Raw genomic sequence first — 27,007 nt, 5'->3', positions numbered from 1 at the left:
ATGCTGCTATGAAGATATCTTGTAGATGTTTTTAAAGTTCATAATCAGTTATATTTACATAAAGGAGATTCTCCTAGATAGCCTGTGGGGATTGAATCAGATGAAAAGGCTTAGGAGCAGAACTCTGGTTTCCCTGAAGAACCCCCCTGTGGACAGCAGCTTTGGCTCATGCCCAAGAGTTCTAGTCTGTCTTTCCTGGCAGCCTGCTCTATGGATTTTGGACTGACCAAGCCAGCCCCACAATCACACAAGCCAATTCTTTGCAAGAAATCTTTTTAATATATCTCTTGCTAGTTCTGTTTCTCTGGTTGAATCCTCAATGATACAATAGGATTGAACAAAGAGGTAAATAAGCTGTAGTAATGAGAACTAAGTTTCTCACTGTCTGTGAAAGAAGTTACAAGGGAAGAGAGAAGGCTAGAATGATTCTTAGGGTGTTAGACTGGAATCAGTGGTAGTATAGTATGAGTATACACATGCACACACACAAATACATGTATACAGAAATAAATATAGATGTATATACAAGCATAGGCTAGTATACATGCATGTTTTTCCTAGCTCTCCACTGAGAAGGTTTGGAAGCAACGATAATCCAGAAGCAGTGAGTTCAATTAGCACCCAGATCCTGGCTTCTAAATATCATCCTCTAATAAAAGGAAATAAGGCTCTGTGAAAAAGTGGTTGATTGCAGGCTGAGACAGGGAACATACAAGGTGCGCCTAAAACATCATATGCTGCCAAAAATCAAGGAAGTGCCCAATGGGGCATGTCAAAAGGACACAGGAGCCAACCTGCTGGAACTCACAATGGCCAAAGCTGAAACAGTTTGAGCAAAAAAGTAAATAATAATTTACTCCTTTGGATTATAATCATAGGACAAAATAAATATCTGAAACTCCATTTTGATATAAAAAACTGAATAAATATTTAAATGAAGGAGAAGGGACAGATCTTCCTTATGGAAGAATTCCAATAAACATAAAAGAAATAAAGGAAATACAAAATCACCATTAGGCAAACATCACAGAAATGACTTGCAGGCAAGATCTACTGATGGATGCTAAAATCAGTGGGTGAAAGTCTAAGGGAAAACATGAAAATTCATCTCAACGTGTCTCCCCCAAGATATTTATCAATTACAAAGGAATAATACTAACTACAGAGGAGAATTAAGCAGACATCACCTTCACTAAGTGATCAAGGTAAGACAAATTTCATTATCATTTGTATACAATGTATCCAGCTGTGATACACTAAGAACACATTACTTCAATGGACTTCTAGACAAAACTGGATAGCCTTGACTAACCCAAATTGAGAGGCAGTCTACAAAATAACCGACCAGTGCTCAACGAAAGTGTCATGGTCATGAAAGACTGAGGAACTGTCACAGATCAGAAAGAAGGGAATAAGGAGACATGACAACCAATGCAATGTGAGATACTGGACTGGATTGTGGAACCGAAAAAAAGGGATTGGGGAAAAACTGGTGAAATTCATAGAAGATCTGTAGTTTCAGTAATAATATTGTACCATTGTTGATTTCCAGGCTCCATAATTTTTCCATAAATATGAAAACTGATACTAGAAGAAGCATGAAGGATATACGGGAACACTGTACTAGTTGAACCATTTTTACACAAGATCAAAATGAAAAGCAAACAAAAAAAGCTGTAGTTTAAAAAGATCTAAATCTGGTCCTATAATTTTTTAAACTTAAAAAAATAGGGCAGTAGTTTTTTTCATCTTTTTTATTTGAAACATGAAGGCTATGTGCTCCTATTTTTATTAAAAATAAGTATTATAAATAGCAATCTTTAGTGCTTTTAAAAAAAAAAAAAAAAAGTATGCCATAACCTCATCCTCTTCATTTACAATGAAAAGGAACTGAACTGGCCAGGAAGGAAAAAAATCAAACTGAGAATTTTGTAAAGGACAAATATATATGTAATTATGTGTAAATGTGTATGCAAAGAGAAGGGTATGGAAGATTGATTCATTCATTCCTTGTTTAATGCATTTCTACTAAGCCCCCACAATATTCTAGGCCTCTGCCAGGTTCTAGGTTACGGATACTACTATGATGTCATCCCCACGCATGGAGCTCACCACCACTTCTAAGTATTAAATTCCTAACTCTGACAACTTAGCGACTGTGAGGCATCCAGGGGCGAGTTACTAGGTAAATGGGAGCCTAATGGCTCAGTGGGAGTTTCCTCTCACAAGCCCACCATATTCTCAGACGGTGCAGTGGGTAGGAGCAAGCCTCCAGTTAGAGATAATAGCATTCAAGAAGTGGCATGTCTTGATTCCGTCCAACAGACTTCTAAATGAGTAATGTATTTGTTGCCTATTTACTTGAAACCCTGAGTTTGTTTTAACTTTAAAGGGTAAGTCAAAATTTTACAGGTGAAGCAGAGATCAGTGTCGCTATCCAAAGTTAAGAGCCACGGTGACCTCTTATTTCCAAGGGGGACAGGTAGACTCAAATCACAGTAACTTAAGAGACGACTGCTAATACAAGAACTCTCTAGAGCTGGAAATGATCAGAACTACACTGATGTGGTACTGAATAGCCACAAGTAACACCCTTTGCATTTGTTTAAGCTTATGAAGGCCTTTGTACAACGCTAAAAGGAATTTTCCTTGTCATGAAATACTAATAATTCAAATCCAGGAATAGGGTCTGATATGGTTTGGCTCAGTGTCCCCACCCAAATCTCACCTTGAACTGTAATAATCCCCACGTGTCAAGGGCTGGGCCAGGTGGAGGTAACAGAATCATGGGGGTGGTTCCCCCCACGCTGTCCTCATGGTAGTGAGTATCATGAGATCTGATGGTTTTATAAGCATTTGGCATTTTCCCTGCTTGCCTCACTCTCTCTCCTGCTGCCCTGTGAAGAGGCGCCTTACAATCAGGTGCCACGATTGTTAGTTTCCTGAGGCCTCCCCAACCATCCCGAACTGTAAGTCAATTGAACCTCTTTTGTTTATAAATTGCCCAGTCTCGGGCATTTCTTCATAGCCACGTGAGAACAGACTACATGGTCTATGAAATAAATTATCTCCTAAAAACTGTGAGGCAAATTCCACCTCAGAAAAAAACCTAACAGGCCAAAGAGGAAAAGATGTTTAGTTGCCTAACTGGCCATTCTTGTGCCAGCCAGTCTTGCCTTGCCAGTCCTAACGTCCTTCCTGACAAAAGCCCTGAGGGCACAGGAGAGCACATACAAGATTCTGGTCTGATGACATCTCTTCCTACATTTAATTTTCCCAGACCCATACAAACAGTAAACAGAATAATGCCTGGAAAATGTTAAGCATTTTCATTATGAATCAAACAGAAACTTTGTCTTAAGTTGACTGAAACAAGTTTTACTTTCATCTATGCAAGGGAATCCCAGACTTCCCAGGAAACTGTTCAGTACTATGAACAGCCATCCCTCCCTGATGGTCCAAGCCTTGCCATAGCCTTTGGGTTCTCACCAAACCAGACAAAACGACTATTTTTATACTCCTGAACTAATGCTCTCCTCAGCTGACAGCACAACTAAACAATACAGTAGTCAGGGAAAAAGGACAGAAATCAATGGTCAGCTGCTATGTCAGCATCCCCATGCCCAGGCCAGCAAACCCGCCAGCTTCATGCATCTTTGCCGTTCTCTTGGCCTTCCCTCCTGTACCTCGGGATGAACAGTGATGCTCCCATGATACCAAGTCACCACCCAACTTGCCCATTAGATCCCGTGTGCACTAGTTCTTGCATCGTCAATTTTTCCATCTTGTGGTTAAACCAAAATTTCAAACTGAAAACACTATTAAGTCCTTGGGATAAAGTTAAAAACTAAAACACTTTTAAGTCTTCAATATTCTTCTTCCCTGCCATTATTCCATCAGGAGAAGTTGACAAACATCCTCTTAAAGAGGCATATGATCCTGAGGACTGCATTGCATCGCATGTAACTCTTTAATGTAGGTAGTCTTGACTTAGAAACTTTCAAAAACTTGTTTTCAAAACAGAAGTTGTTTTCCAAGGTTTGATTAAATTTAACGTCCTTTTCTTTTTAGACCTCACTGTGAAGGCAAAATAGAACTTAAGGAGACACTGTTGTATCTACTGTTGCTCTGACTACTTTTGAAGAATTAAATTAATTTGCACCTAACAAGAATATATTCAAATGGCTTTCATTTCAAGTGACCATTGATATGGTTTTAACTCATTTTAAATGAATAAGTACAATGGGGTAGAAGGAATGTGCTTGTGCTTTGGGAGGAGGAGGCTGTTATTAACTATTCTTTACAAGTCCTGACGACATTAATGAGAAGCATGCATCAGTTCTGTAAAATTGCAAACCTTTCAGATGGAAGAGCACTCAACTGAAGCACCCAGCTCTAAATTATACATGTTTGAGGCATGATGCATGATTTAGCTATAATCAACAGAGCTATATTTCCATTTCATTCCGACATGTGCTCAGACGTTAACAGGGGAGGAAAAAGAGAAGGGGGAAGGAGGAAAGGTCCATTTTCAGAATAAATTAATCATTCATTTCTGATGAAAGCCAGTTTGAACAGCAATGAGCTGCCCTACAAATGACAAACCTCAAATACTAAAATCTCACCTCTTTTTTTTTTTTTTAGTAAAGAAGCTGGTTTGCACCACCCCTTCCAAAGAAAGGAGCTGAATTTTACCAACTATAAAGACTGCCGAATTGGGAGTGGTGTGTGACATGATTATTGTTGAGGACTTCTCCTGGGTCGGTTTTTCTTTCATCTGTGCTAGTAGAGTCTCACTGGATAGCAGAATCATATTTTTAGAAAATTACCTTTAAAAAAATAAAGTTTGCAACATAGAAAAACAAAAAAAGGTGTGTGTGGTGGGGGGACAAGCTGAAAACATAGAAGGCAGTAAGAATTTTTTTAAAAGACCTTCAGGTACTTTACAAAAGTAAATCTAAAATTTTTTTTAACGAACCAAAATGTAAAATGTACCCAAAGAAGAAGAACGAAAAGGAAAGGTAAACAATAATAAGGAGCAACAAATCGGGGGTAAGAAGTCAGTTCAATAACGAACTGTCACAGCGCAACAAAAACTACAGGGTCCTTTCCTTAGAAAATAAACAATCTCATAGCAAATATATAAAAATCAATCAATTTTCATAGTTTCATAACTAGTCTAAGACAATTAAATCATGAAACTACCAAGCACAAAGAAAACCCACCATTTTTCAATCCCACTGTATTCAGCAGCCCACAAGGTCTCTCTCCTCCCCCATCCTCTCCCTCCTCCTCCACCTTCCTTGGCCCATCTGTCTTCCTTTCCTTCCTCCCCTTCTATCTCCACCCCCAGCGAGCACCACACCAAGGAAAGTGATTGGGTAGGCAATGCCCTATCATCTGGGGTGTGCAAGAAGCAAGGCACACTGTTAGAGAATTAAGGATTCTGTGGTTTATCTAGTAAGTCCCCCTCTACCCAGCTGTCCCTGCAATTCTGAAAATCCCTCCAGTCCCGTTGGGCTGGACCAGCTTGAATCACACGTAACCCCCATTTTTTCCCATTGCCTTCCCACATGTTCATCAACTTTGTCAGCAGGAAAGAAGTAAAAGTCAGGCTGTGAAAAGGCACCTGAGAAAACAGGCAAACCAACAACACAGGAGAAATCATTGTTTCAACCTGAACTCAGCGTTTCCATAACCACACGATTGAGACTTCACACAAGCTGAGTGAATGAATGACAGATACTACTAGACTGACAATATGCGAAAACAACGTGCTCACTATATATTTTAGTTATGCCATAAGTCAGTTATAGTCTGAAACGGAATAAATGCTAAGACAGGCTTGCTGGATCAAACCTTTAAAATTTTAATATTCCATTATTATTCACACATCACTGATAGTAGATCTGACTTTTTCTTAAGTGTACTAAGCAGGACATTTTACGAAGTTACTAAAGTCAAAACTATAATATTCCTGTTAAGCAGCTGTCATTTCATAGTCTAATAAAAGGTAGATATTGCAGAACATAATTCACGAATACTTTTCAGTCTTTGAAAGAAAGAACCACAGAATCACCTGTACTTGGCTTAAAAAGTTGCAGGGGACCCCCAAGAGAGGAAACGCTCAAATCCTGGAAAATGCCTTTTCTAATTCCACAATCAGACTCTAACTCCAAATGTATGGAACTTTGTGTCAAAATCTATGTAGAAATGCACTATCTGTTTTGAAATGTGGCCCTTTTTGCCAAACACATGTACAATTTTCAAAGAATATTCCTGAAGTTACTTGTACCTCCTCATGGAAAACGACTTATTTAAACAAAAACAGCCAGTTCTTAGAGAAAGCAATTTTCTGAGCCCTGCAACGCTCTGGTGAGCACCTAATAGACACAGGCATCAGTGGCAAGCTGGTGCAGGGACAGCGGGCTGGGAGAGGTAAGGCATGTGGCCTGGCTGACCCCCATTGCGGAGTGTCTGAGCACACAAAGCAGCCTCCTCCACGGATACAGAAGCAGCAAAGGCAGCAGTCACAAGACTGCCCAAGGGAAATGTGCAACTGGGAGCTTCCCATAACTTCGTAGGTAAAGAAGTGATGTCAGGCAAGGAACCACAGCCCAGAGCAAGTGAGCTCATTCCAACCTCAAACTGAAATATCTGACATCAACTAATAGTTCTATGAGAATGATCCAAGCACTACTCTTAAAGGTTTCTGAATTCTCTGCAACGATCAATGTTTTCAACTCCCTAAAGAACATCAGCAATTTAAATAAACTCAGAACAGTTTAACATCTTAAATCCATCAGCCTCAAATGTGATCGCACAACCTTGCTTTTTAAACAACCGATGGTCAAATTAGAGCTCCACACTCCAAAAGAGTGGTCTTTTTCATAACTATATTGCTCAATACCCTAGAAGGGGAAACCATGCACTTTTCTACACTGCTCCTTTCTAGATGCATGAGCCTGATCTTCAGCAGAAGAATCAAACTTAAGACATTCAAATCAGCAACATTCTGGAGGTGATAAGGAACCAGGGTCAGAGTACCCTCTAGGGAACCTGGAAAAAGAAGTCTGCTGTTCTGGCAACGGGACAGGTTCCAATGACCCGCTAAGCTCTAAGTAGTGTAGGGTTTCATTCTTTTCCTCCACTTTAATCCAGAGGCAGAGCAATGACATGCTATGTGGTCCAAAAGGCTCATTTTTTCTCTGTTACCCACACCAGTGACCGAGAAAGACACTTCTCAAATTTCACGTGAAAAATTCATCTTACTACACATACTTAACAGCCTTTCTCTTCTAAGAAAAAAAAAAAACAAAAAAAAAAACCAGTTACTATGGGCTTGTGTTAATAATGAGACATAAAACTTTCTGAAAGAGGTTACAAATCCCATCTCTAACTCCTAGCTTTAAACTTGACACTGTTACCTCTTATGCAGTACAGGTTTCTACTGGGTAGGTGAAAACTCATTTTGTTTCAGTAACACCCAAGCAAACCTGTCCAGTCAACGTAAGACTAGACACTAGCCAGGCATAACACTGTCACCTCTAACTAGAAGGCAAGGAAGTGTGAAGTAGTTTTTCAAGAAGCTGAGGAAACAGACTAATTCTATATTGGTGGGTTTTTCTCCACATGTATCCTAGAAGAAACTGCCAAAGACAAACTGCCAAGGTCTACCTGGAAAGTAATGATCTCAGAGTGCACAATTACAAAGAGAAGAAGTGGAGAAGGGAGAGGAAGAGGAGGGATGGTGGAAGGGAAGGAGAAAGAGGAGAAAAAGAAAGAGAAAAAGAAAGACACATTCAACTTTAGAGTAAGACCCTTGGCAGGAGTCCCATATAAATTCTGTGCTTTATGCACCAATTAAAACCCCTAGCACTCAGTAAGTTACACTAATAAATTACATCAGAGGATGTAACAATTTCCAAGATCAGTGGGCTGAAGTAGCCAATTAATATTTTTATTCTTATTTAAACAAAAGGCATCCCTCTAACTAAACAGCTCTGGAGAATGATATATCACATATGACATCTCCAGCTTTGCTTTCCAGTCCCAATTCTCCTCAGTTGAAACCCTGATTTAATCTGATTTTCAACAGCCCAATGTATTACAAGAAAGTGCCAGTTTAAAAGGTTAAAAATATAATCTGACAGCAGTGATGCTTCTAAATTATAGACACTGCAGATGCACCAAGTAAACATGTTTATTTTGTTGCCATGCTATCTAAATCCAGAACCTCTGGGTGTGACTAGAGACACTGTGGACCTCAACATTCCACCACACCCCCTTGAAAATACTCAAAAACTCACATATGCAGAATCTAAGTGAACCGGTGGAACCCTGGATGACAGAAATACCTTCTGTCCTTTAAAACATCCTTTAAACTTGGTTTTTAAGTTTTAATTTTATCTATAAGAATAAAATGTATAAATGGGATTTTCAGAGAATTCCACTGGGTCCCAGTTTTCTACGTCTTTTAAATTTACAGTGTTATGCAATGATTACTAATGTTCAGAAAGATCAACAAGGTAAGCCTCATCCACCAAAGAAAGATGCAAGCAGATTCCATATGTTATATTAGAAAAAGCAGAATCACAAACTCTAATTTAAAAAAAAAAAAATTCCTCTACAAAGATTTCTGCTTAATTATCAGTTAACCTAAAACTTCCACAGTCCATAAGGATGCCTCTTCTGACGCATTCCAGTTAACAGAGGTCTTTACTACATAAAGCCAAGGTTGTCAGCCACTCACTCAAGTTTTCTTAGCAAGCAAAACATACAGCATATTATTCTCTTAGTCTTGATCCATTTTTTCACCCAGTTACTTTTGGTCCAGAAGAAACAACAGTTTCAGATTTTGAAAAATAGTCTATCAGAAAAATAAAAGCTGTTTTCAATTTAATAATAGTCACCACGCGTAGCTGATACATTTGTAACAGAAAGCCAAAAGACGTCAGCTCTTGAAGAAATCTCACTTTAGAGAGATCTTCAATAATAAATTGACTCATCAACCACCAACATGCCCTCAAAATCTCTGAGCTACCATCCTTGAGGATTACTTATCAGAGAAAATATCTGCAATTTCTGGATCATTTTTTATTGAGATCATGTACCCATTACACACCAGAAAGAAAATCTACAAGGCAAAATATAACCGGCCAGATACTTACCATAAGACAGTCTCTTATTACAATCCAACCAAAACTAAATGAACAAATTCATTAAGCCACTTCACAAAGCCACAATTCACAAATCATTTGGACTGTGACTTACTCCCAAGGTGTGTGCACACACTGGGCAGCAGGCCTCACCCTTCTACTCACTGGCCCCTCACGCAGCAGCACACAGGCTCACAGAACCAGATTTGTGTCTGTGTATCTTTCACACTTACACTACAGCTCTGGGGTTGCAGAGACACCACTAAGACCCAGAACTTTAATTCAGAATAATTTATGCCACCACACTGCTCTCCACTGCACACGTAATTTTAAAAAATATTACATTTCCCTTTTTATGTGTTACAAATCCTATCAGTAAGTTGAATTTTAGAAATTTCATTATCCATTATGGTCCCTATAAAAACTAGATTAGAAATGGAGAAAGGAGCTGAATATTCATTTGAGAATTCTACGAATGGAGGGTGGGTTGGGAAATTGGATTGGGGGATGGTGTAATAAAAGAAAAACAGAAAAAAAGATGGCTTATATTTTCCTGCTATACTCAACTCTCTCTAGCAAAAAGAAATAGTTTACTGACAAGATTACTGGTTCCTCATAATGATTTTTTTAAAAAAGAAAGACAAAAAGGAAGAAAAAAATAGACTGAAGTTGGCTTTCATGGTATCACTCCAGCAGTCTTGCTTCAAATACAATAAGCTGCACTCAACATAGGAGCAGGGTGGAGGAAAAAAAGTCAACAAACAGCAAGTATTTTTGTAGGGACATGAAAAAAGAATACATCAAAATTGGCTGAACAGCAAATATCACATATAGATTACAAGCACAAAGTTCTCTAAGAATCAAAGGAAAGGAGTTGAAAAGTAAAAGATCCAGAGATACACAAATACAAGCATACAAATGCAAAAGCCAGATGTGATAACTATCAGAAAAAATAATAGAATATTTATCTGTGACTTTAGAGTGAAAAGAAACCAGAGCAACTAATTTTGAGTAAAAATAAAGCTTTATCACTACTGTCAAAACATGTTTCGGTTTGTTGATTTTTCTGGGGAAACTTTAATACTACACACTAAGAAAGATCATTTCAGGCAAAAAGCTGAAATCACTGTCAGCTTCAGGCCACATCTCTGTACTCATGACTGTAACCCCTTCTCTTTCTTAAAGTTTAGAAGGAAACTTTAAAATTTATCACCATCTCACTTGAGAACCAGACAGTCAATTGTCAATGAGTACTTATAATAGCTATGTGTTGAATAATTTTACAATCTACCTTACCTTGGAAGACACAAACAGGAGAATGCTTTTAGGAAACTAACGAAATATAAATAAACTAAGTACCTATTTTAAAGTAAATAACACATTCTTACAAACTACATCAGGGTACAGAAAAAAGGAGGAAGAAGATATCCTTATGAGAATGTTTATATTTCCAATCCATTCTGACGCTCCACGTAGTGCCAAGTACACCAGGTACTGGGACAGATGACAGCTGAATGAGCCCCAGACCCTGCTCTGTCATGGCACTTAAAGGAGGGGACATTTACAAGGCACAGAAAGGTCACTAGAAATCCTTGCTCCTGACTGGAGGGAAAAGGGGGAGGATTCAGGAAAGGCATCATGCTAGAAATGACACCTGGGCTAAATCCTATCAGTTTAGCAGGTTGTAGCAGGCAGAGGGAGTTGCATGTGCCAAAGCACAAAAGATGAAGAAAAAGAAGAAAGTCATATGAACATGTAATGGGGGTGGGGGAAAGGCCCCAAGGGCAGAAAATTGGATCCCAAGCTTGCCTGGGCAGGATGTGTAAAATGTAGTGTCCTTTCCTCTAAGTACCTAACAGACTTCTTTTCAGAAGCCATGCCCTGCGCATACATTCTGGGTCTTCCAGAGATCTTCCAAAGATCTCAGAGGACAAAACACTGTTTCTCCTCCTCCCATATATCCTGTTAAAACATACAGAGACTTTAGAAATCACATGGCAATTCCTGATGCTGCCCCCTCAACCCCCCCCAAAAAAAGCAGACTTGTATTCACCTATTAACATATACCTCACTCTGATGAAGAAATAATATGTTTGGCTTATTTTAAATGATTTTTAGCATTAATCAAATTCTCTAAAAATGAAAGTCAGTTGGCTAAAGCTTTAAAAAGAAGCACATATACTACGTTCAAAATGAGGTGTATGAAAATACATATGTATATGGACAATAATTAGAAGGGAATGTAAAAAAATGAAAATAACATTAGCATTATGGATTAAAGAAAAATGAGTATTTTTCCAAAATTTGGAAAAATTTTTCTTCCAAAATTTTCATTAACATACCATTTAGTATACAGTCTTTTAAATTAATACAATACTACCTAAATATAAATGGTCTGCCTTAAGAAAAAAATCCTATTTACAAATTTTTTAGTGAAGAAAGCTAAATGATTTGTGTTAATGATTAGTGTCCACATCTAAAAGTTGTAGGAATCAATGAGAGATAACTTAAAACGGGCTTAACCTAGCGAAAACTGGGGTGAATTAATTTCACAAGCAAAATTGAAGAGGGCGTGATTTATGGTAACCAACATGGTGAGTGTTCAAGTAGATAAAAAGACCCAATTAGATCAGAGAAACAGTCACTTAAACTGAGCTGAAAGGGCTACAGAAAGCCCTTCTCCTGAGGGAGCTGAGCTCTATTGTCTGGATTTGATCTGAATGGAGGTAACAGGAAAAACAGGGGCAGGCACCCTCTGACCCTTTCCGCGGGCCTGGAAGGGAAGAAGAGAACAGGAACACAAGCAGGTCAAGCCATCAAGCAGCGGGGCGGGGGTGGCTCCAGCAGGGCTGTCCGCCTACACAGCTGTCCACCCCACGACAGGAGTCCCACGGGGAAGTCTCCAGCATTTCCACTGTCATCATTACAACTTCGGACCTTAATGTAAAACATTAAGTTACATCCTCCTGATCTCTATCAGAAGTTATTACGGACAATGATACAGCCTTTGGGCAGTGACTCCAGTCTTGTAAAGTCCTGATACAAGCATAAGATGTATACATAGGCTTTGAGAAGTGGAATACACTTGAGCTTTAGAATCTCAGACCTGGATTCAAATTTCTGAACTTCAAAATCCTTTACTGACTGTGCAGAGTCACACAAGTCACTGAGTGTCTGGACATCAGCATTTCCTCACTTGTTCAATGGGATGGCATCGCCTCCTCCAGGGCTGCTATAAAGGAGCACATGGCATGTGGCAGGAGCCTGGGCCCCTTTATAAGCCTCTCACACTGGGCAAGAGACTGGCAGTTCAATTTACTAATTTATAATTAGTAAATTGCACAGGAGAAAGGAAAATTCAGTGAGCGGGAAATTCCTCTGCTCAGACCTCCGCGCTACCTGCAGAGAGAGAAGCAACTCTCTCCCGAACTCGGCACAATTAAAGAGCAGTTTTACTTCATTTTTTTGAGACAGGGTTTCACTGTGTCAGCCAGGCTGGAGTGCAGTGGTTTTTATACAACACCAAGTCTGTATGCTTTGTTATCCCAGACAAGATTTCCAAGTAATAAACCCAAAACATGAGCTTTGACTAAAGGGGGTAAGGAGTGGGAAAAAGAGGAAACAAATTACTAAGGTGATGAAGATTTGGGCCTTTTCCATCTGGGGAAAAAGTGAGCTGTGCTATCTTTTAATATTCAAAACAGTAGTGCACAGGCAGGCAACTATGATAAGACAATAATTCAACTGAAGGGCATTCTGGTACGTGTAAACTACTCAGGTTTCACCCTTGTGTCGCTTATTACATTAGCAGAACCTGCTGATTGAATTACTTCCCTGCAGTGCTTCCAAGTCTCTAGTTTTTCCCATATAACATCTAATACTGCTTATGAAGATGCTGTATTTGTCCTTTGGTATTTCACTAACTGATCTCTCAAGATGCCTGCCTGCTCAGAATGTTTTTCAGAAACTCTGGGTCATATGTACCTCACCACCTATGTAACCAAAAAGGCTTAACTGCTCTCACAGGAAGGTTCAACCTATACAGTGTAAAGCTATGCCAGCTCTCAGAAGGGTCTAAATCAACTGAGTTTCATCAAAGCCTTAGAGCTGGCATCTGGTCTAAGCTAACACAATAAGCAAATAAAAGGCACTTTTCCTGGACTGCTGTTGGACTCTGCTTTTTTGGATTAGCTAAACCAAGTGCCACTGCTGGAACAAGTTATACCAAGTACTGTTAGTGAGGAGATATGAGCTATATGGTCTTTTCCCTTAATCAATACTAACAGGAAGATCAAAAGACAAGTAAGGAAAAATCAACATAACAGTGACGTTAGTCGCAGGCAAAGACAGATCTTTATTAGAGAGGGAAAGTACTTGAAGCCCCTTTTCCAAACTATAAACAAAATACAAATTCTAGCCTAAATTACCAACAACAGCAACAAAAGCAAGAAGAAAGATTTCAAGGCTATATGCCATAGCTAATAAGGTTAGACAGCTTTTCTGGAAGGAGAAAGAAAATGGATCATCTTGAAAACTAGAGAAATGAACTTACTATTATGGATTATAAAGGCAGCTTTTCCTGCCTTTATCCAATATCCAATTCACATTGATGCATCAATTCAATATGAAATATAATTATATACATTATAATATATTCAGGCAAATAGGGCAGATATGAGGATTCATTTTTATTTCCTCAAAAACATATATTTAATTTTCTGAAAACATACTAGGAGCACAATACTTACATGGCCAAAGCACGTATGTGGGCAACTTCTCAAAAAAGTTAATAAAAGTTGTAAACCCAAGAAAAAAAAATTCACCTTACTGGTAACTTCTTTGAATGAGTGAAGTTTTACACCATGTTTAATGAGAATACCCAGTATGGCAAGGGTTTGGTTAAAAAACAAAATAAAAACATACAAAACTGCTTTGGAACACATACTTAAAGGCAGGACTGAACAACCTGGAGTCAGAAAGGCCTAGGTTCGAATTAGCACTCTGTCACACGTGGCCCCGCACAGGCTTCTCAAGCATCATGACTCAGTTTCATGCATAAAATGGTGAGTGATGGTACCCACCTCCCTTGGTGAACACTTAAAGAGGCCACACAAGGAACAGCACTTTACAAAGGACCCAGCTAAGAATCAGCACTCAATAAAGGACACATACCATCAGGGTTCAGGAGCCACCCCTCTGGGCACCTCCCCCAAGGAGCAGGAAGAACCAACCCACTATGCAGCAAGAGTCTAGCCAGAATTTCCTCATCTCCGCAGGAAAAGAAAAAAAGACTCAGATCTCGATGCTTCCTTTTTAAGGATAATTTTTAACTGCAGGTTCTGGCCAGGGACCTCCACTTCAATTCAAAAGGAGCAACCTGAAGAAATGGCAGAGGTCGAGATGGGAACACGACCAGGCCAAGCAGGGCAGCCCCTCAGCAATCCAAGGCCGCCGCCTGCAGCAAACACTGCAAGGCCAGAAATCTGCTCTGCTCTTTTCTCCAGCAATGGGATCAATTACACCCTCAGAGCCTCAGAGGGGCTCATCTGGGGGCAAAATGCCAGTCCCACCTGCTCCACACTATTGCTGCCACAGCTCAGCAAGAGACAGCCAAGACCCCAAGGCAGAGGGACAAGCCCACCACTGCTTGACGCAACACCCTGGAGGAAAAAGCCCATTTTGCCTCCTGAGGGCGATCCCCCAGTTGGTTGGCACACTCTGCCTCCTCCGATGCAGGAAAGAGCACGGGGCTATGGGTCCTTCTCCTCCCTTCTTGGCGGACAAAGCACTCAGGACCTCATCCCTTGGGCCTCCAGGGAAAGCAAGGCTCCGGAGGACAGTTGTCTGAATGGTTAACAGGAAAGAGTTCTTAGATCACTAACTGCTTGGCCAGTGGAGTTTAACCCCAAAACATTCACTAGTTCCAGCACAAGTTTCAAAATCAAACCACTGAGTGCCCAAATGATTAAATGGATCATGTCACCCCATCTCACTGTCACCATCGCACAGAAGGGGGCTACACCCATTGTGAGCAACTGTTCTTTGGCAGGGGAAGTGAGACAAAGGTAGGAGGGAAACTAACTACAAAAGGGAAAACAAGCCTATTTGGAGATTTCAAGCAAGACCGGGTCTTAAGGATTAGTTCACTAACCTACTCAGAAGGCTGACACTGCCCGCTACCTGGAGTCTGGAATAAAGCCCTTATTAGCAGGGCTTCCCCCTCCCGGAGGCCACAGACTTTATTGGGCCCAGGTCCTTCCTTTCAAGTCTCTCTCATCACAAAGGCCCTCTCACCCCTTCAATTCCAAAGGCACTGGATATCTCTCAGCCTCTGTCCCTCAGCCTCTCGATGTGCCTTCAGGCACTCTTGCTTTCCCCTTGCGAACCCTTTCTACTTCTGCTGACATGGAATTCCTTCCCTCCCCACAAAAATCTGCCCTCCCCCCAACACAAATTTTGTCCCCTGCTGTACATGAAACCCTGTACTCCTTGGCAGCACCTTGCCAGGTTTGCTAAAAGGGCTTCCTTCTTGATGGACTATAAGCTCCATGAAGGCAGGGACCACTCTGAGATTACCTATTATAACCCTAGCCCAAGTATTTCAATACCCCGACAATACCCCAACCTGACTTGCCAACTTCACCTGCCTCACCAAGTACTTCAGCCTCCAGCCAAATCCCTCAAGGTTCCATAATCGCCATGCATTTATTACTACTGCTCTATAAAAACCCAGGTCACCTCTCAAGGCTCTGCTAAAGGCCACCTGCCCCCACAAAATCTTTCCCAATCTCCCAGCAATACACATGCCTCTCACCTTCACCCTGGTGGAAATAATCAAGCATGAGAGCCATAAGGACCTACCTTCTAACCAGATTCCCACTAACTAGGGAGTGAGCCTTGGACAAGTCACTAAGCTGGAGCCTCACTGCCCAGATAACGAATTTGAACTCCTGGAAAGGATAATGTAAACCACCTAATGGAATCTGGCATATCATATGCCCACAGCTCTCGCCCACCACCCCTCTACATCCTAATTAATGAGTTGTTGCTAAGTCATCTGTCTTGCCCTTAGACTGTATACCCCTGCGGGGACATTTCCTTATGTAGCACCCCTAGTCCTCTGAAGTGAAATTAGCCTCGTAAAATAGCAACAACAGCATCACCTAACATAAACTGAGTGATCAGTGTTTAGTGTGTATGCTGAGATAGTGCTTAATTCCTAGTATGTAGAGGGAATCCCATTTTTTTTCTTCAACTTAAGGTTCAGGGGTCCATATGAAGGATCTATGAATCTCATTTTTAATATACCCACGCAGAACACACATGCAATAAAATATATACATATGCGCATGCATCTCAAAATTCTTATTATAATTTTAAGCTTTAAAAATGACAAAATTATGAAAGCTAGAAACTTAACATCATTTGGAAGTTCAATTATTTAAATTTCTTTTACACTCAGTTGATCAATTTTGAATGCAAAAGTTTTTATTTTACATTTTTCATTCCCTCTCATTAGAAATGAAAAATGCTAAAATTCCCCAAACAGAATTTGGGGAAATTTCAGAAGTTACGTTCACTTTAGCTACTAGAAGAATGTTTTCATTTTCTTTCTATGGCCAAGTGTTCAATCTGGAGGCAGTAACCAGGATGCTAGGCCTGTAGCTCTCCCCACCCTGAGTGCTATGCAGGTGGCTGGCAGCAGTGGCTGCTGTCTAAACTGCATCAGACAAGAGCAATCTTCTGCCTTGGCTTGCTTCTCACCAACACAGAACTGTTCTCCATGGTGTGGAGGAGACATAAAGTACTTCAGGAACTGCACTACCTTCTTACTGCCAACAGTCACAGACAGGTACAACCAATATAAATGAGCTCTTCATCCTGTCCTCTAACCACCCGAATGCAGCGTTAACATTCTTCTGGTCCTTCTGCCAACCTGTACCTGCAGGATGCTTCTATAGATTACCTCACCTACTCCAATCTCTTAGTTCTGTTATTTCATGTCAGGTGACCTTTAAAAGCTTGAAAATCTGTGTCATGCATTAGCTCTCCTGGGTGAAAGCTGCTTATGTTCCAGTCTACCAGAAGCATAGTTCTCAGTAAGCTAGGCTATTCTTCAACTGCCGTGCTCTCAACAAATTTCAGGAGATAATACTGGAGATTAACAAATGCAAAAAGACTGGGAGATGACTTATAAATTATAAAGTCACTCTAAAAATGCTTTTGTTAGCTAAGATTTTCAAACCGTACAGTACTTAATGTTTGGAATAACTCATCCAAAAGGCTGAAATTGTGCTCACTAGAATGATCAATAACCCAAGGAGGGAAAAAACAACTCAACAAAAACTGAATGAATTTATTTCTTATCAGTCTTGTCAGGTTGCATTTTGAGTTATATCCAGAGCATGTGATGGAAGTACCCAAACCATAATGTAATCTCATGTACTCCATCAAGGATCTAGTCCCCACAATCTTCTGGGATCTGGTTTGAAAGCACACTCCTTTGTGTTTACAATCCTTCCGCAGGAAGGGCCTTTCCCCAACACAATCAATCAATCAATCAATCAATCATCAGTCCAGAAAAGCCTAATTGCTCACCCATCACCAGTTCTGATTATAATTAGTGTTCTATAATCATGGAGCAGGAAGCACAAAATGGGAAAGGAAGGGGGCCACCGAGGTCCTCCGAAGTACTTGGTAATCATGATCAGCCGTTTTATACCCATAGCCTAGAAGCCAAACACACAACTGCTCACTCTGGTTAAATTCTGTTAAACCAGTACTAATAAGAATGGAAGTACAAAGCTTGAAATAATGATTTCTCATCCTAAAAACAGATTCTGCATGAGCAGAAAAGCAGGGATAAGCAGAGTTAAGTGTTTTGAGAGGGAGAAGCATTATGTGGATGGCTAGAAAGAAAACCTCAATCAAGAATGACTCTCAATAGCCTTAAACCTGCTGCTGAAAATGCCCCCTGATGCATATTTATTAGGTCTGTCATCCAAGAGGCTTGTATGCCACAGTATTTCCAGCCATCATTAACAGGCATTAATGACCACAGCCTTTCAACGCCACTGTGGCGCACTGCAATGCAGCTCTGAGCAGCTGGTGGAATCAGAACAGATGGCCAGCTTCCCTTCAAGGCAGGACTTTCTGCAGGTGACAACATGACTGCTAGGTGACTGACAAAAAGAAAAACAAACAAAAGTTGAAACTAGAATATCTGATGTCAGTAAAGCACATGTTTAGTTTCTCACGGAAACTGCGACTTGGGCCCTAAAGGTTGGTAGGATTGTTTACAAAACTGCAGTTGTGCTACAGAAGCAAAATGTTCTTCCAAGTCCAGAAACATTCACTGAGCCCTGGCCACATCTCCATGTGGGGTGGTAAACTAGGGTGTGTCACAGAAATCCATTTCTCCAAGAGGCTCAGCGAGTACCTAACATGCACCAGAAAGGTAAGCCCAGCACTCCAAGTGGGGTGGAAGCCAGGGTTCCTACCCTCAAGGAGCAATACGCTCTAGTGGAATGCAATGGCCACTCTGGGCACATGGCAAGCAGCACAGAGGGCAGAACCACGTTTTTGCCCAGGGATGCTTAACTATCTGCCCTTATATTTGTTTACACTTCTATTTTCCCTTCAGTAAATTGCTTATATACTTTGCCTCTTAACAACGGAATGCTTGGAATCTTCTGATTGTAAGAGCAGAACCCACTCAAGGTGGCTTAAACAGAAAAAAAAAGTAAGTAACTGAAAGAAGTGGGGACTCTCAAAGGACACAGGATTATTTTCTCAGAAAAGCTTTTCCTGATTATTCTGCCCGAAAGGATCCCCTGCTACCTTATCCCTAGCATTTTACCCTGCCAATTCACCCACCCCTGCCCACCCAATCACTCTCTTCCTCCTTATCCTGCTTTAGTTTCCTACCAGCAGTCTCTGAAGTTCCCTTTTTTATCTACTCATTTCCTTGCTCACCTTTCCCAGTAAAAGGTAAGCTCCAAGCAGGCAGGAAGGGAAGCTGTCTGTCTTGTTCGCTGGTGTAGCCCAGGGCTGGGAGCAGTACTGGTCCTCAGTCAATATATTGAGTCACGGAATGAATGGTCAATCACACGAAACTAGGTCTCAGGAGGTACCCAAACCACGAACTAAAAGCAAGACGGCTGCCCTCTAGCTCACACTCCATTCTCTCTTTGCTTTGTTGGGCTGCAGCCTCAGTTTCTCCTTCCAACTCCACTGTGCCTTCCAACTCCATTCTGCAAAGAGCAGAGGGCTTTCTTCACTCCCATCTCATACTGGAAAACTCTGCGACAGTGTCCTGTGCCCTCAGGGTAAAGTCCAAATCCCTTCCAATATCTTACAAGCCCTTCATGATCTCCCCTCCATCATCATCCCTCACATTATTTCATTCAATCATTCTTTTCTAGCCATAAAGGGAGGAATGACAGGAGAAAAACCACAGTTTAGTCTGTTCCTCAAAGTAGCCGCATGTGCTCATCTCCAGGTTGCAGAACACTCCAAATCTACTTCAGAAAGCACTCTTTCCCTCTTATCCCCAACCTGGTCATCCCCATCTCATCCTGGCACACGGCTAGGGGACTCGCTAACACATCCACCATCCCAGCCTTCTGGTCTCCTAGCTAGGCTCCTAGCTAGGCTGTCAGCTCTGCAGCAGCAGGGACCATGACTGTCTTGTTCACCTGCGCATCCCTTAGTGCAATCCACAGCATCTGACAAGTGGCAGATGCTCAAATATTTGGGGAATACATCAATGAACCATGTATCAGTAATGGTTATCCACAAAGAGGCTGGGACAAAAATAAGAGAGCAGTTCACCAGGAAAATGAATGTGTCTGCCTTGTCCTAGCTGTATTCCTCATGCCTGGAAGAGTCGACAGCCAATAAATATTTGCTGAATGAATACATTCCTGGATTGCCTGATATAACTCCACCCCCTTTTCTCCCACTTGAGAAAACACATCAGAATGCAAGAGGGTGAAAAATGGCATTATTAACAGGACATCTCCGAATCATTTGAAAGATCCACATTTTATTACTTGTCATAAATTACTGGCCACATACCCTCAAGACTGATCATCACATATGAGGTAGTTGAGACAGTGGTTGAGAACAGCTGATTTAGACAAAGCTAAGAAATACGAAGCACTTTCTGCTCTTGTTATTTTATTTTCCAGAAGATAAAGTGACAATAAGCTCAGTAAGAACTAATAAATGAATTATTCTAACCTTTACTTTTCTTTTTATAAAATAGATTTCTGCACACCCCAGGAGAAATGTTTAATTAAATCAAAAGACATTATAAATTACTTTTCAGTTATTTTTCTCCCATACCAATGAGGTCTACCAAGTTGCTGTTGTCTCCATTCAAAAGCCAACCTACAACCCCATATACATACTTTCAGGAAAGCCACACTGCAAGCCCTGCACAGCAGAAATAAAACCAGTGCTCCAATGTGACAATACTCATCTCCCTCAAATATAGTAACAGCTATTTTGTTCGCTTTGGTCCTTTGTGCATAAATATTTTATCTTTTCGATAAAATACTTGGTAAAATTACTGAACCTGAATCAAGCCTGTTTTACTTTCCTTTATATACAGCATCCCCAAATATTGATCGCAGGATGAAACACAACCAGAAATGAAAAGCCCTAATGAAGGTTTCAGTCTTGGTGTGTTAAAGAGAGAAACAAATAAATCTCAGAATGCCAGACCAGAAACCGCACAGCAACACAGACAGCCACATATTCCAAACAAGGCTAAAGTTAGTAAAGGAAAATATAGCAACTCAAAGCCAGTAACACCATAACCCTTAATAGCCTACAGAATTAGACACTCCATCCACACAAACAGGTCTGAGCTCTTCAGATCACCCCACATGCTGAGTGACAGCAAAGATTTTGTTTTATGAATTTTTTTTAAGTTCAAAGACCTTTTAGTCTATAAAAGATATTAAGTTTGATGTCTTTGGGCCCAAATTAGAGTGGAGGATAAGAAAAGGAAAAGTGTTAGGGTATATTTGAAGGTTTCTCATTGCCACCAAAGGGTGGAGTAGTCAAGGCAAAGTGTTGAGGTTACAGCAACAACAAAAAGCATATAGAAATTGGGATCTGCTTTAAAAAAAAAAAAAAAAAAAAAAAGACCATAAACTCTACAAGCTACTATAATCCTCTTTGTCTTATCTGACAGAACACTGTATCATCCAAAGGAAATGAGGCAGGTATCTACCTCCTTCCGTAGAGCTTAATCAATTTCTACCAAAATACTTCATTTTTCAGTCATATTTATATATTTTCATTTGTAGAGGTTCTTACCCTCTTTTTGTGCCAAGAATCCCTTTGGCAGTTTGATGACATGTACTGAGCCCTTCTCAGACTATGTTTTTAAACATATAAACTAAAATACAAAGGATTATGATTGGTATCAGTTATGCTTCATTCTCAAAAGTCTTAAATTGTAATACATAAGTGCACTTCTGTAATAATGCATTAAATAACAAAATCTAGCAGCAAATATTTTTGTTGCCTACACTTATAAGTGAATGAAAATGCTAAACTGCAGTTTGAATATCATGAAAATAAAGACATATTTTTCCCCCATCTAAGTTCAAGAACTTAGCAAACTCCATCTGTGGACCCTAGGTTAAGAACCCTTGGTTGAGAGAGCCAATAAAAATACATTTTGTGAAGCAACAAAAGAAAAAAAAAAAAAGGCTTGCAAAATGCATTATCCATTCAACTGTGAGGTGAGAAGAACTAAGAGAGTAAGCAGTATTTTTCCAAAAACCACGATGGGCCATTAGTCAGCAAGAGAGCCACATGCTTCAAATTGAATCCAGAAAGGATGCTTTGAGGAACTGGCAGCGCTGCTGGAATCTGTCTTAAAGTGGGGAAAGGGTAGAGTGGGGTACTACAGCCACCCAGTTCAGCCCAAACCAACTATGAACTTGAACCTCTCTCGTTCTGGGAGCCTCAGTTTCCTTATGAATAAAATACAAGGGCTAAACATATGCCATGACCATGAGGCTTCCTTCCAGTCCTATTTTTTTTTTATTATACTTTAAGTCTGGGATACATGTGCAGACTGTGATTTGTTACATAGGTATATATGTGCCATGGTGGTTTGCTGCACCCATCAACCCATCATCTACATTAGGTATTACTCCTAATGCTGTCCAGTCCTAAATTTTTATCATGAGATCATCTCATCTTTATGCTGGTTATTTCCATCTATTTACCTAAACTTCAAAACATCACTGTCTTTCTTGAACTTGGAACATAAAGTTTTACCCAATTTAAATGCTCTCATGGGTAATCTAACATCAGTGAGTCAAATAGATGTATATCATTACAACTTTTTTAAACATTCTGTTTTTAAGCACATCTCCTTCATAAAAAACAACCACCGCATTGGTCTTTTCTGCTATTAAAACAACTGTCAGGGAACTTAGAATATGTAACTAAATATTTTCCACATTTGCGCCAATGAACAGAATTACTGAGCACAGACCAGGAAGGGCTCTTGAAGGCGACCTAATCCAATCGTATCTTGCAAATGGATAAAGAAACAGAGAGGAAGAGGAGGAACTAAACCAAAGTCACAGAGCCAGTCAGCAAGAGAGCAGGGCTTATCCAGGTCACCCACCTGTAAATGCATGTTCTTCCCACTATATCAAACTGCCTCTCAAATCCTGATCCACTTCCCTAACCTTAAAACATTAGTAAGTTTAAAACTATAGCAAAAAGCCCTGCTAGTTAGATCACTCATTTTTCTCTACCTTCAGTTAAGCAGTGGACACAACGGAGTCGCGGCTATGATACAATAACTGGCTGGAATCATGAAATAATTAAATTCCACTAATCTGCCCAGAAAGTGATGAGCTCACTAAAATCCTAGCTATGTGGAACCTCTTAATAATACTGTGTAACACATGAAAAGATACAGAAGTATTTGTATATGGATATAGACATCTATCAGCTCTTCATTCCGCTCTCCAGGATTTCCTAGTAATGTTCTACTATGACATTCAAAAGTGAGCAAAAAGGACAGTCACATAACCATTAAAAAACAAAACAGCACTGAATTTGACAAGCAAAGCTTCTATCAATATCAAATATTAGCCATTTTTAGATCTCAGGAATCATCTCATTATTCAGAAAATCTACTTGAAATTTTGTTTTCCAATATTTATGTCCCAGAGGACATAAAGATAATATCATAAAGACAGTAATTCTATGTGAATGTTATTGTTGTTTTAAGATGAAGTACACTGTCTGAAACCCTAAGGGTGGAATGTCAATAAGGTTCTCTTTAAAAATGTACCTACCTAGTCACTCTTTCACCTGCACTCTTCAATGTGTTCAACATTGGTAAACAGTCAGAAACCTACTCTCAAAAAAAGAAAAATACCACAATTCAAGTATTCAAAAACCAGACTAGCATCCTCTATTCACATTTCACCTCCTGAGAGAGAACTTCCCTGATCTTCCAGTCGAAGAAAGCAATACCCACCTAAGCAGTCACTCTCCAAGTTTATCAGCTCCTCTTTAGAACTTGGTTACACCTGAAATGGTCACTTATTACTCATCTATTTGAATGTTTCTTTCTGTTTATGCCTGTCACTCCACACTAAAATGAAAGTTCCCTGTTCTCACTGCATCAGCAATGCCTAAACAGCATAGGCACAGAGTAGGTACACAAATGACGATTGAGTGTCTCGCCCACTAAGGGCCAACTATGTCATACCTTGGTCTCCTGGAAAAGCATTAGCAAAGGGCAGAGCGTATGCAACTGCAACGTTATATCCACAGGCTCCTGTGCAGTAAGACCATGTATGATACTAGGACAATCCAGGGTTTCAATCCTTTCCGTGGCTTCGGAATGCCCTGCACTTCCAGCTATGAACACAAAACCTCTCCAGGCCCACTCGCTGCTTTTCTGAAACATCTCAACAATTATTTCCTCAAAAGGAAATAATGAAAATAATGTCCTGGCATACGTTAATCTTCCGCGTCAAATTCCCAGTGTTAAACATACTTTGAAGCCAGCCACACAAAACCAAACTCCACAAAATTAGGTTGGGCTGAAGTTACATAAGACAGACTATACTGTGGTTTTTCTCCCGTCATTCCTCCCGCCTTCCTGTGAACCCTGATATTTGTCTTTGAAGTGCAATTAAGATGCAGGTGAGAAAAACACTTACCTGCAAACAGCTTCAAAATAGGTAATGAGATTTCCAATGCTACCCCCACTCAATGCACTAGCAACAAAGTCAGGAAGACTGGGAAGCTTTGAGTTGTGCGGTGTCTGGAAGCTTCCCTTTAAAAACTCCTCTTAAATTATTTTTAAGTCAGCACTTACTTCAAGGTACTCAAGTATCAAAACACGTTTTGCAAAGTTCCCTGAGTCTTCCCACAGCCATGACTCCTCATATGTGTGCTAAGCCTACCTATCAGCGCCAAGGATGTTCTGAATACAGGTCTTTCAACGCAGAAGGACAAAAGCGCGGGTTCCCAGGAGCAACACATCCAAAGGAAAAAATAATCCTTTCTTCAACACTAAACCCAAGTTGTTCCTTCTCCCCAGTTTCCTGCACTTCCCCCCTCCCCCTCCCCTTTCACTGCCCACTATATCCAGCTATAATCCCGCGAAGCCTCTCTCCTGGCTTATTAAGGGTAAACAATAGAAATGTCACAAGGAAACTCAGGAAGTAGATGAAGTCTCTAATTGCTGCCGTTTAACGATTGTACATAATTACTATCTACAAAATGCGGCTTTCACCAGCAGAGAGGGAGCCAAGGCCGGGAGGACACTGGCGAGGCCGGGACCAGGGGGATGCGGCCCGCGCCCCGGTGCCAGGCCCCGAGCAGCCGCATCCTGCCCCTCCCCACCAGGGCATTCCAAGCAAGGAGAAGCGGAGGACCGGCCGGCCCGGGTCACACACCGTTCACTGCCCTCGGGCTGCGGCGGCCCGCGGCGGTCATCGGAACAATTTCCGAAGTGCAGCCGGGGATCCCACAGCCCGCGGCGGCCCGAGCTCACGGCGCCGCGCTCGGAGTTCGGGGGCGCGGGAACCACGGTCCGCCCGGGAGGTGGGAAGACTGGACTCCGGGCCGGCCGGCCTCTCAGCTTCGGGAAGCGACCCCGCGAAGTGCCCGCGACGGCGGCGCCTCACCCCGAGTTCCTGCCCGCCCTCCCCGGCCGGACGCGGCGCGCGGGAAGTGGAGCCCCTGCCCCCGCCCTCACGATACGGCCACGGACCCGGTGCCCGGCGCTGCCCCCGCGGGGTCGCCCGAGTCCCGGCCGCCACTTCCTCCGCCGCGTCCTCCGCGGGGACAGCGCAGCCCGGCGCCCGCCGCAGCGCCTGGAGCGCGCGCCCATGGGGGGCGTCCCGGCCCTGCGAGCCTCTCCTGCCGCCCCGAGCGCCCCGGCAGTCCCCAGAGAGCGCCGAGCCACCCCGCCTGCCCCACTCGAGGATGCGGACGCTCCCCGCCCGCGCCGCTGCCCGGGACCAGGGACCCCAGGACTCACCCGAGCACCACCAGCTCCCCGTATTTCACTGGCTCCTTATTGGGGGCGCAGTGCTCCTCCTGGCCAGGGGAAAACATGGAGCCCCGCTCGGCAGCCGATGCCGCCGCCGCCTCCGCCGCGATCCCCGCCGAGTCCGCGCCGCCGCTACAATCCCATCCCGAGAACGGGGTGAGCGCGCCGGGGAAGGGCACGGCGGCGAAGGGGGCGCGGGGCGGCCAGTCCCGCTGCTGCTCCGTCGTGGCTGCGCGGCTGTTCCGCCTGACTCCCCGGAGCTCCGCGCGCCGCGGCCGCCCCGAGTCAGAGCCGGCAACAAATGGGACCGGGCAGTAGGGGGACCTGCCCGCGCCGAGCGCCGCCGCCGAAGCCCCGCGGGAGGGAGAGAGGGAGGAGGGAGCGGGCGCACGAGAGGCGGGGGCCGCGCGGGGGAGGTGGGGGCCGGCGCGCGGGCAGGTGGGAGCCGCCCCGCCCCACGCGGAGCGAGCCGCCCGCCCCCGGCCCGCGGGGCGCCCCCTCCCCCGGCGCGTGGGGCCGCCCGCGCCCACTCCCCGCCCCCCTCGGCCCGGCGGAGGCTCAGCCCCTGTGTTATGTAAACATAGAGTAAAAGGGAAAGGAAGTTCTTAAAGGAGCAGCTCTGTTTTTTTTCCTCACTTCCTTCCCCAAACTTAGAGCGCGGGGTTCTCAGCCCTCGCCGCCTGGTTCTTTAGCCGCGAAGGCCCGCGGGAGATCCTGGAAGCGAGCGGCCGCGGATCCCAAGCCTATGTTTTCCTGACTGGAGTTCGATGGGATTAACTTCCTCTCCAAGTAGAAGAGCGCTCTCTCGGTGTCACTGTGTCCCGGCTTGCATCTGGAGGTGTCTCACACACCCACTTGGGTGCCTCCCCTTCCAAAACCAAGCAGAAAGGCGTCTAGACAATTAGAAGGTTTTGCCAGTTGGTGCTGGAGTAGAGGACGTTTCGAAGGCGCTTGGAGCACCCCCACCGTTGTACTGGATGTAGCTACCCCGGCGTGTCGTCAACAGAACTCCAACTGGCTTTTGGGGGGTGACAGAGGGTTGGGGGAAGAGTTGTTTTTTAATCCATACTTTATCCACTTTTCTCGTGCCTTCTTTCCATCCCCTAATACATATAAGGAGAAATTTCCTGGGTGGATTTTTTAGTGAATGTAAATGTTCCTTTATGACCATGATTTAATCAGTGCACTGTTTGCTTTCTATTCTTTTTAAACTAGTCATTGCTACAGCTTCAAAATATTGTAGACTGTAATAGTTTTACTGATTGCTGTTTTTCATCATACAGGATTTTAT

General features: G+C 42.4%; 1 protein-coding gene across 1 annotated transcript in view; it reads right to left on the bottom strand.

Moving 5' to 3' along the window:
* PELI2 (pellino E3 ubiquitin protein ligase family member 2) overlaps window positions 1-26,077 on the bottom strand; it is a 196,397-nt gene extending 170,320 nt beyond the window's left edge. Inside the window, exon 1 of the mRNA XM_025392970.1 lies at window positions 25,705-26,077. Coding sequence (XP_025248755.1) covers window positions 25,705-25,781 — 77 coding nt within the window. The 5' untranslated portion in view covers window positions 25,782-26,077. The remainder of the gene's footprint in view (window positions 1-25,704) is intronic.
* Window positions 26,078-27,007: the final 930 nt, after the last annotated feature.

The sequence above is a fragment of the Theropithecus gelada genome, chromosome 7b (genome assembly GCF_003255815.1).
Source record: "Theropithecus gelada isolate Dixy chromosome 7b, Tgel_1.0, whole genome shotgun sequence".
Lineage (NCBI taxonomy): Eukaryota > Metazoa > Chordata > Mammalia > Primates > Cercopithecidae > Theropithecus > Theropithecus gelada.
The sequence above is the reverse complement of the archived record's forward strand: the minus strand, read 5'-3'. Positions and strand labels throughout refer to the sequence as shown.